This window comes from Oncorhynchus gorbuscha, linkage group LG08, assembly GCF_021184085.1.
Source record: "Oncorhynchus gorbuscha isolate QuinsamMale2020 ecotype Even-year linkage group LG08, OgorEven_v1.0, whole genome shotgun sequence".
NCBI lineage: Eukaryota > Metazoa > Chordata > Actinopteri > Salmoniformes > Salmonidae > Oncorhynchus > Oncorhynchus gorbuscha.
In genome coordinates this window covers 53,649,238-53,660,852 of record NC_060180.1, presented here as the reverse complement: position 1 = coordinate 53,660,852, position 11,615 = coordinate 53,649,238, and the positions used below count along the sequence as shown (strand labels likewise).

The 11,615-nt window shown below is 41.9% G+C and overlaps 1 protein-coding gene across 1 annotated transcript; it reads left to right on the top strand.

Moving 5' to 3' along the window:
- Positions 1 to 247: 247 nt before the first annotated feature.
- LOC124040932 (ankyrin repeat domain-containing protein 33B-like) lies at positions 248 to 11,251 on the top strand. Its single transcript, XM_046358052.1, has 4 exons — positions 248 to 1,185; positions 5,797 to 5,926; positions 6,139 to 6,279; positions 9,886 to 11,251. Exons 1-4 carry the CDS (start codon positions 742 to 744, stop codon positions 10,698 to 10,700), a joined length of 1,530 nt encoding a protein of 509 aa, XP_046214008.1. The 5' UTR covers positions 248 to 741; the 3' UTR covers positions 10,701 to 11,251.
- The last annotated feature ends 364 nt before the right edge of the window (positions 11,252 to 11,615 follow it).

Sequence of the window (11,615 nt, the reverse complement as noted above, 5' to 3'; positions counted from 1 at the left end):
GATCAAGAAAATACAACACTAGTCTGCTAAATCTGTAATTTTATCATTCAATACTTTTTTTATTCAACTATATAATTTGGAGATACTACTACTATAGACTACAAAAATTCCCACCACTAAGTAGAAAGTATGAGGGAGAGAGAGAGAGAGAGAGAGAGAGAGAGAGAGAGAGAGAGAGAGAGAGAGAGAACACTGACTTAAGGGATTATGAAGCGTCAGTTTAGACAATTCTTCTCTTCCACATCAGTCAAAGGAAACAAAATGCTTTACTGCAGGTGCATAGACTAGTCAGGTATCAGCACAGCAGGAACTAGAGACTAAAATAATACAGTGCCTTTTGGTGAACAGCGTTTTGTGGGACAACTTTGGCAACAAATGTATTCAAGTGATGAATTCTCAAGCTGTCACGTTGTTGCCGGTTGCCATTTGGAAAGTGAGAAAAACAGAAGGCAAATGAGGAGCTGATGAAAACAAGAGGATCCGTTGGGGATGTCACATGGATATAAACAAGGTATTTCATGTCCGTCTAATGCTTCAGGGAACAAGATTTATGGATGGATTAAAAGGGACATTCTGAGACATCTTCCTCAAGTGGCTTTGAAACCAGAACAAATGTTTGATTATGTTCTAGTTGGGGATTGTACTGACATCTGCTTCTTCTACAAGACCTTGCTAAGTATTTACATTTTGAATGAGGGGCAATTAATATTGATATTGTGGTGTATTCTAATAGGAGGTTAAATGGTGCAGATCACAGAGGACCCAGGTGGAGGTGGAGGGACCTTGTTAAATGTTCAGCAGAATGGGATTGTCAGGGGTCGCAAAGATGAGGAGTCGTCTATATTGTCGGAGTCGGTCGCAGGCAATGAAAATGAGGATCCTAATGAGGGAGACAATGAGGAAAGCAACTATTACGATGATGACGACGATGATGTCTATCAGGAATTTGAAGAGTTTGACTTTGACACATTGCCAGATCTGCCGAATGATACCAAGAGTATTGACTCTGATAACTCCTTCTATCCACCCGATGACTCTCTCAAATACAGGACTCCCAGTCCAAACACCCCCGAACCTCTGTCCTTCTTCAAGGCCTGCTCCAACAACAATTCCATCATAGTGAAGATTATGATAAGGCAAGGGGTGACAAAGGAGGAAGTGAATGAAACAGACAAGAACAACAGAGTATGTTTGTGGTGTCATTCAAGAAATTAACTGTTTTTTGAAACTTATATCAGTATTATCAAGTAAAGGCCCGACTGCACAAACATATAACATTGTTTGTGTTCCAATGTCCACCCTAGAATCCTACTTGCAATGATGCAATGCATAATGCTTTCTACATGGCATGCTAGCATGGACATTGGAACTTAGATATTTGTAAAGAAGGTTTCCATGAGATCTCCACCAATCAGGAATTGGCTTTATAGTGATTTGATAGAACAGCATAGATTTTAACTAGGAATTCTTTTTCCAGGCTGTCTGTATAGGGCTGAGTGTCATATAGGGCCCAAATTGTGCCATTTCTGTAGACAGAGGAATACTCGGAGCAGTTTGTTGCCCTGAAACAGATGGGGGTGTGGATTGCAGATTGAGCAGTGTAGGCACCTCAGAGGAAGATGGGGAGGACCATCCTCCTCAGTAAATTTCATAAAAATAAAAATAGTGAAATATTTAAGTCATCATTATTAAATAAAACTATATTAAATATATTAACGTCACCAAATAATTGGGTAAAACACAATTGAAGGTCTACAGTAGCCTCAGCAGCACCATGGCGTAGACGGAGGACAGCTAGCTTCTGAATCGATTTCAATACAAAACCTAGGAGGCTCATGGTTCTCACCCTCTTTCATAGAGTTACACAGTAATTATGATAACTTCTAGAGGACATCCTTTAACCTATCAGAGCTCTTACAGCATAAACTGACATGTGGTTCACCCTATCAAAGAATCAGAGATTAATATAGTACGGAAAGCATACACTACAGCTAGCAAACTAGCACTGCTGTGCATAAAATGTGGTGAGTGGTTGACTAAAAGAGAGAAAGACAAGAGTTTCATAGTTTTCAACAAATACATTTCTTCAAAAAAAGGTATTTACTTAGCTAGTAAATGCAGCTGGATACTTTAGCCTTCTCATACACCCGGCTCAAACCGAGAGGGATGCTCCGTTATCTAGCTGGCTATGGCTATCCAACACTGGAACTCTTCAATGTCAAGGTAAACTTTTGGTTTTATGAATTTATTGCCACCGGGGCTTGCCGGTGTAACTGATAAACTGCTTGCTAACCGTACACTGTACTGCATGATTGTAGAGAGTTTACTAACTTGTTAGGTCTAGTAGCTACATTGACTTGATGTTAGCTAATATGATGGCAATGATGTAGGCTGTGTGTAGCGGTTAGCAGTTCTGATATGAAGGTTTGGCTTGGAACATTTTTTTTCGCTTGGTCACAGACAGCTGATGTGTTGTGCACTGAAGTCCACAAGCAAAAGGAAATGGTGAGAGGAGGAGGGCGTGTAGATGCGAGAAGGAATTATCCGACGATCAAAGGGATCATGCTGTTTATATGTGGCTGTTTTGAAAGTGAACTGTGTTTCCGTGTGATCAGGGGTGTATTCATTCTGCCGATTCTGTTGGAAAATGTTGCTTAAATGGAAGCAAACAGAACGAAACGAGGGTAAATATACCTGAATTTGTCAAATAGAAACTCTCGTTTGCAACTGTTGGACTAATGATTACACCCTAGATCAGCTAGATACAGGCAAAATTGTGCAAGGCAGTATTGAATCTGTCAATGTCTGTCACCTTGGTTACTCAAATTTCTCTCAACTTGTGCACCTATGTTTTAAACTTTCATTCGGCTAAGTTGTAGCAACCTCATGATGTGTATAGGAAAAATGTGAGTATCATGTAAGAGCCTAAACCTATTGATGTTACATTGATCTGGGTGAATGGAATATGAATGACAGTCATTCAATATGTTGTAATAGAAATGATTTCCCTCCTTTATCTTAAACGTCACCGACCGCCACTGAGATTGAGATAGAGTTGAATCAGCTCGCCATCATGGCTGAGCTTTCAAAAGGTTCACCCAAGGTATCAGGGTGCAGCTGGACAATACCAAGGACGAGGATGGTGCTTCAAATAGCTTATTCTTTACAACATTAATGACCATCATGGGTACCCAACAGGTAGACATTAGGGTTAGACCCAATACAATTTTGAATGTGTTTCTCACTGCTGTATCCTCTTAAGTGGTAAAGCAATAATACCAGGGATATAAGTAGCCTACGCATTCAGCGACTATTATTGTACATTATATTCTAAAGGTGTTGCTTGTAGATACAGTAGGTCCCTGATTTCCCCCAGTAGCTGGTAAAACTGAGATACTAGGCTCGGCCACTGACCTGTTTATTCCCTTCTCATGGGACATACGAATACAGTCCAAATGAGTGGAGAAGTTTGATGTCATGCAACACTTAATGGCACGAGTGTCTGGATCCATAAAAGCAAGAAATGCTCTCAGTTGTTTCATGTTACATCCTCCACTGTCATGACATGAGCCCCAATGTGTAGTCTGTGTAGATGTAAACGAACCCACCCACAAGCAGTATTTTCAAATCAAAACAAACTGAAGGTGCACTCTGTTTGAGCAGATTAAGAGATTATTTTTGGCAAATATAAAACGGCAGTTTTTCCAATTCACCTAGACAGATAGTCAGTGTTGGAGAAGCTACTCTGGAAATATTGTAAACCAAGCTACCAATTACTTTGCACTGGAAGAGTTAAGCTACACTAAAGGTAACCTTAAAAAATATATTGTTTATTTAACTTAAAATATTTTGAAAAAGTAGTTCACTACATCCAAACTACTATCTAAATCTGAAATGTCACAGAATATAAATGAACCACTCTGGAGTCATATGTTATCAGAATGTGTCATTTAGCCTATTAAACACAACAAATATGTTTCAAGTGAGAATTAGGAAGGACTGATGCCAAAAAAGAAAGGAAATTCTTGCCTACATAACCCATGTTTTATTTCTGGCCAAAAAGTAGTGTAGTTCCAGTAGTTAGCTACACTGCTACATGGCAAAAAAAGTAATTAACTACTGAAAAAACAACCACGGTTTGAATTTAGTTCAACTACCACAAAGCTACTGCAAAATATAGTTGAATAACTAGTTGAACTACATGTAGTTCACTTACTCCCCAACACTGCAGATAGCAGGTCCAAGATAGATAGTGAGCCATGGCAAGATGATGTTCTCCCTTGGGTTGTTTATAGATGGGGTGTTGTTGTCAGATATTTTCACTTTGAATTCCTCTTTGGTCCCAAAGCTGCGTTCTAGGCCTACAACAGAGACCTTTACATCAGTTGACCATGTAAAATCAAATCAAATCAAATCAAATCAAATCAACTTTTATTTGTCACATACACATGGTTAGCAGATGTTAATGCGAGTGTAGCGAAATGCTTGTGCTTCTAAGCAGTGAGAATACTGGAAGTTCTGTTGATATTTCAACGCTTTTGAATTTGGGGTTTTCATTATGAGTGGGCATAACGCTTTGTTTACAGTACACAATGTCTAATGAGTTTTCTTCAGATGACTTAGGGCTCTATTCAATACCTAGTGCTGAAGATCCACTTTATTGCGCGATTGACAATTAAAGGCAATGTTCCCGCGGTCGAGGAGACTGCAGTCACATAAACACTGTATATGTCGGCTTAACTGGAGATGACCTTGACCTTTTTACATGGATTTTCACTGATACTTCCGCAATACTGATTGAATCCAGCCCATACCTGTGATTGGTTGTACAGTAGCCTTGGCGACTGGGTTTTTCCCCAAATCCAGAAACTGAGCCCTTGAGCCACTCTTGCATACTGTTTACTATACGGTCATTATGCTGTCTCACCATAGGTCTGGTGGACTGTGATTAGTACTGTAGGCAGCAGCAGGCAGATGGTTCAGAAAGCTCCAGAAAGACTATTAGCTGAGACTTAACTTGGAATTTCCTAAGGGATCAGTAGGTCTGTCAGTTGGCATCTCTGACATTACCCTCCAATCATACAGGTTTATCAGTGTCACTCCAAGTATTTGTTTATTTTGTTAGGTAAATTGTTTCTCAAAGACCCCCAAAGATAGATAGTTTCTTAAATCAGCTCTCATTTACAAATGAGACTACCCACTGTCATATTCTACACTGTCAACACAAGTCTAGCACCACGCACCTAGAGCTAGAGTAGCTTTAAACATGCTTTAAAAAGCAGAGCTATTTTTTTTTTAACCAGGCAAGTCAGTTAAGAACAACTTCTTATTTACAAGGACAGCATAGGAACAGTGGGTTAACGTCCTTGTTCAGGGGCAGAACAAGGCTACATGGCGCCCCACCTATTGATCCAATTGACCCTGTGAAGCAACTGTGTTGGGATAATGAGCACTGAGACCACCGACTTAAGACCATCAGTGTAACAGTGACCTCAGAGTCCTGGGTGGGTGAGCTTGCTTTGTGTCCTTAATTAGCTACAATGTCATTAACAAGCACTAGCAGTAGCCACTTCTGGAGATGTGTATCCTTCTTGAGATCTAAAGTAAACAAGTGATGTGCCGGTAGTTGTGTGACTTACTATACCTTAGGTGCAAGGCCAAATGTTTGAGTTGAACGGTGTGGCACTGTGTGTCAACAGAGTCACCAGAAGGCCACTGACTTATTATACTAAAGCAGTAAACATACATCCAAAAAAGAGGTATGTGTCACTGATCTTTGAATGTTGTGTTTTTCAGAATGGGCTGATAGTAGCCTGTTACATGGGCTGGGTGGATGTGGTCATAGCGCTTTCTCAGTGTCCCCATATCGATGTCAACTGGCAAGACAACGAGGGGAATACAGCCCTCATGACAGCTGCTCAAGCAGGTAAGAATCTACAGATGTTTCAATGCTGGGAGGTTGGTTGGTTCCTACTTCCTAGTACAGTATATTTTGGCAATGTGTCATGAAATATAATGAAAATTCTAAATGAAAATCCAGATTAAGACAAACACTTTGATCTGATAACATTGAGTAGAATTAAAAATGGTTAATTGTGAATAAGGTGAATAACACATTTGGTTATTTTTTAACACCAGGCCACATTATGATATCCAGCTACTTGATCAACTACTTCCCCAACCTGGACCTAGAGCGTAGGAACTGCCATGGATTCACCGCTTTGATGAAGGCAGCCATGCAAGGGAGGGCAGATGTTGTTTGTTTGCTCATGATGTCAGGTAGAGCTAAGATATTTAGCTTTCCTATATACTTTCTCCAATGTTTACATGATCTTTCTTTTGTTACTAGGCCCACTGTGATAAAGAATAAGTCTGTACAGTTACAGATGTCGGATCTTAATCTTCTTTTGTTGCAGAGAAATGTCCTGCGCATCAGGAAATTCAAATGAGCCTCGTGATTTAGATACTTTCACTGAAAAGCCACAGTTCCCTTTCACCATATTCAGGGGCAGTTGGGTGATTCGGACCAGTGCCAGCTATCAAAATCATCCTCCCGATCTTGCGGTTGTCATTAGTTAGCGCAGCCACAAAGTCCAAATTGGCTATATTGTAAAGATTCATGAAAACAAAAATGTAATTTAACATTAGGGTATAGCAGTGTGGTTAAGGTTAGGTTTAAAATCAGATTTTAAGAAGAGAAATTGTAGAAAGAGGTGGGGTTTAGCCATAATTATGACTTTGAGGCTGTAGTAATTAGCGATGACCCTCTTTCACTCATTAAAATGTTAAAAGCACCAGACAGAATATGAATAAATGTCCTATTGCTACTGTAGGCATATGGATCCTATTCCTGCAACATTCAAGTGTGCATTTTTCTGAAATGTATCCATACATCATCAACAACTGAACCAGTATCTGGGCAAAGGAGACGATGAATAGGATAGCTACACTACATGACCAGAAGTATGTGGACACATGCTCGTCGTTCATCTCATTCCAAAATCATGGCCATTAATATGGAGTTGATCCCTACTTTGCTGCTATAACAGCCTCCACTTTTCTGGGAAGGCTTTCCGCTAGATGTTGTAAGATTCCTGCAGGGACTTGCTTCCATTCAGCCATAAGAGCATTAGTGAGGTCAGGCACTGATGTTGGGCGATTAGGCTTGGCTCGCAGTCGGCGTTCCAATTCATCCCAAAGGTGTTTGATGGGATTGAGGTCAGGGCTCTGTGCAGGTCAGTCAAGTTCTTCCACATCGATTTCGACAAACCATTTCAGTATGGACCTCACTTTCTGTATGGGGTTATTGTCATGCTGAAACAGGAAAGGGCCTTACACAATCTATTGCCACAAAGCTGGAAGCACATAATCGTCTAGAATGTCATTGTATGCTATAGCGTTAAGATTTCCCTTCACTGGAACCATGAAAAGCAGACCCACACCATTATTTCTCTTCCACCAAACTTTACAGTTGGCACCATGTATGCGGGCAGGTAGCGTTCTTCTGGCATCAACCAAACCCAAACATCTCTGCAGCACTCCACCAATCAGGCCTTTATGGTAAAGTGGCCAGACGGAAGACACTACTTAGTGAAAGACACATGACAGCCCGTTTGGAGTTTGCCAAAAGGCACCGAAAGACTCTCAGACCATGAGAAACAAGATTCTCCGGTCTGATGAAACCAAAATTGAATTCTTTGGCCTGAGTGCCAAGCGTCACGACTGTAGGAAACCTGGCTCCATCCCTACAGTGAAGCATGGTGGTGGAAGAATCATGCTGTGGGGATGTTTTTCAGCGGCAGGGACTGGGAGACAAGTCAGGTTCAAGGCAAAAATGAATGGAGCAAAGTACAGAGAGATCCTGCTTCAGAGCGCTCAGGACCTCAGGCTGGGGCTAAGGTTCACCTTCCAACAGCACAACGACTCTAAGCACACAGCCAAGGCATCACAGGAGTGGCTTCGGGATAAGTCTCTGAAAGTCCTTAAGTGGCCCAGCCAGAGCCCAGACTTGAACCCGATCGAACATCTCTGGAGAGACCTGAAAATAGCTGTGCAGCAACGCTCCCCATCCAACCTGAGAGAGCTTGAGAGGGTCTGCAGAAAAGAATGGGATAAAATTCCCAAATACAGGTGTGCCAAGCTTGTAGGGTCAAACCCAAGAAGACTCGATGCTGTAATCGCTGCCAAAGGTACTTCAACAAAATAATGAGTAAAGGGTCTGAATACTTACGTAAATGTGATATATATATATTTTTAATATACATTTGCAAAAAATATATATATGTTTTTACTTTGTCATTATGGGGCATAATGTGTGGATTGATGAGGGGAAAAACGATTTAATACATGTTAGAATAAGTCTGTAACATATCAACATTTGGAAAAAGTCAAGGGGTCTGAACACTTTCCGAATGCACTGTATGTATATGCCCTTTCCATGACATAGACTGACCAAGTTAATTCAGCTGAACGCTATGATCCCTTATTGATGTCACCTGTTAAAATCTCTTGAGTGTAGGGGGCAGTATTTTGCTGTTTGGATGACAAATGTACCCAAATTAAATGGCCTATTTCTCAGTTTCAGAATCTAGAATATGCCTATAATTGTCAGATTAGAATAGAAAACACTCTGAAGTTTCCAAAACTGTTAAAATATTGTCTGTGAGTATAACAGAACTGATATTGCAGGCAAAAACCTGAAGAAAATCAAACCAGGAAGTGGCTTCTATTTTGAAAGCTCCATGTTCCATAGCCTGCCTTCGCTCCATTTAAAGGGATATCAACCAGATTCCTTTTCCTATGGCTTCCCCATGGTGTGAACAGTTTTTAGACATAGTTTCAGGCTTTTATTTTGAAAAATGAGCGAGAAAGATCACATCAAGTCATTGTATGGCTGGGTGCCAGCAGCGTTTTTTATGCCCAACAGCTTGGTGCAGCCATTTTCTCCCTATCTACTATTGAAAAAGATACATTCCTGGTTGATATATTATCGATTATATATTGTAAAATCAACCTGAGGATTGATTATAAAAAACGTTTGAAATGTTTCTACGAACATTACAGATACTATTTGGAATTTTTGTCTGCGATGTCGTGACCGCTCGAGCCTGTGGATTTCTGAACATAACGCGCCAAAAACAAATGGAGGTATTTTGGACATAAAAATAATCTTTATGGAACATAAGGAACATTTATTGTGTAACTGGGAGTCTCGTGAGTGCAAACATCCGAAGATCATCAAAGGTAAGCGATTTAATTTATTACTTTTCTGACTTTCGTGACCAATCTACTTGGCTGCTAGCTGTTTGTAATATTGTCAACTGAGAGAGATGTGCTTACATAAACGCTTGGGCAAGACAGTAGGTGCCAGGAACACCGGTTTAAGTGTGTCAAGAATTGCAACACTGCTGGGTTTTTCACGCTCAACAGTTTCTCGTGTGTATCAAGAATGATCTACCACCCAATGGACATCCAGCCAACATCACACAACTGTTGGGAAGCATTGGAGTCAACATGGGCCGGTATCCTTGTCGGTGCTGTCGACACCTTGTAGAGGACATCTTAACGTTTCTAGCGAACCTAAGGTTATGAATCAACTGTCAAAATGTAATTAATGAACTGGCGCTTAAGTGGCCATGCAGTCTAAGGTACAATGTAGGTACGGTACTGCATTGTATTCAAACACTGCTTCCCACTGGTGGTGATTGCAAATATTTTTTCAGATAATCAAATGCTCCTGCTGCAGGATTCTATTCCTCCTGTGATGAAATTGGTCAAGTTAAGATCGACATCTGTAACAGCTCCCATAAATATAAACATTTAGAAATGACAATTGAATAACAATGCATTCAATGCTTCTTCTTATTTGTGTATTCCCTCTACTAGGAGCGGATGTGGAGGCGAGGGACTACAGCCGCAAGATGAGCTCCAGGGAGTGGGCTTTGTTCACATGTCGCTATGAGACGGGCTATCTGATGATGCGTCTGATGGCCCAGCCATGCGCCCAGCAGTTCTGTGACTCCTACAAGCTGGAATGGCCCATGCTGCAGGAGCTAGTGGCCCAACGCCAGGAGTCCAAGAGCTGCTGGCAGAAGGTGGCAGACAAGGTCTGCTGCAGGTTCTCTCTCCACATGAAGACGGACCCCATGGACGATGGTGTGATGGACCACATGGTACGCATCACTACCGCTCTGTCCAGCCCATTGATCGCCACCGCCTGCCACACTGTGGCCCCAAGAAGTCCCCCCTGCATCGGGAAGCGGCGCTATGCCGTGCCAGAGATCCTCAGGAAGCAGCGAGTGGACGAACTGAAGTGCCTGGGCCCCGAGCACTTCAACAACAACAAGAAGCTGTTCAATAACTCCCGGGTGCAGTTGGTTCCTAAGAAGAGGGACCGGAGGGCCAGCCTGCAGACCCAAATGTTGCAAGAGGTTGCGGTGGCTGGTACTTCGGCTCTGAGGCGCACCAGCTTGCTGCCCCTGAACATGATGAGGAGGAGCAGTGTCAGGCCGGGCATTGTGGTCCCCAAGGTGAGGCTGTGCAAGGTCCCCTCATGGCCCAACCCTGAGAAGAGAAAAAAGAGCAAGGACCCCGAGCTCCTCCAGCTCCCCAAGTGGAGGTACAAAGAGGCCAAGGAGGAGAGGAGGAGGCAAGAGGAAGAGGGGAAGAAGAGACATTTACCCACAGTGAGGATGCGCTGAAAGACTTGAGCTACGAGAAGAGGTCAAATTGCTTTTCAAGAGCCTTGGGGTGCGAGCTAACCTTTAACTGTAATTGGTTCTGAACTGAGGAGATGAAGTTATCACCAGCATTTTAGATTTTAAAGACTGTGCCACTTGATTCAGCTGTAGCCATGGAGCACTATCTTTTCCTGTCCTAGATTGGTTACTCTGTTTCTGGCTTTTGACAGTAATGGGGAAGGAACACTTGGCTTGAACTGTGTACTCATTGTGAGGAATTCATAATTGAACTTTTATGCAGATGTGTTTTTGTATGCATTCTTCCATTTTCTTCAGATTATGCATTTCTCCATTCAATCTGCATTTCTTCAGATTATGACTGTTTGATATCTCCATTGTAAAAAGGATAACTCAAACACATACAATACTTTTGCACGTTGTTTATTGTGTCAATGTTTTGGTCAGAGACCTTTTCATCTCCACCAAAAAAAAGGTATGTTTGTCTGGTGGATATTCTCAAAGCAGATAATACACAAATCAGTTGGATGTATGTACAGGTAACTGCCAAAATAAAGTATCTTACATTTACATTTACATTACATTTAAGTCATTTAGCAGACGCTCTTATCCAGAGCGACTTACAAATTGGTGCAATCACCTTATGACATCCAGTGGGACAGTCACTTAACAATAGTGCATCTAAAACTTAGGGGGGGTGGGGTGAGAGGGATTACTTAACCTATCCTAGGTATTCCTTAAAGAGGTGGGGTTTCAGGTGTCTCCGGAAGGTGGTGATTGACTCCGCTGTCCTGGCGTCGTGAGGGAGTTTGTTCCACCATTGGGGGGCCAGGGCAGCGAACAGTTTTGACTGGGCTGAGCGGGAGCTGTACTTCCTCAGTGGTAGGGAGGCGAGCAGGCCAGAGGTGGATGAACGCA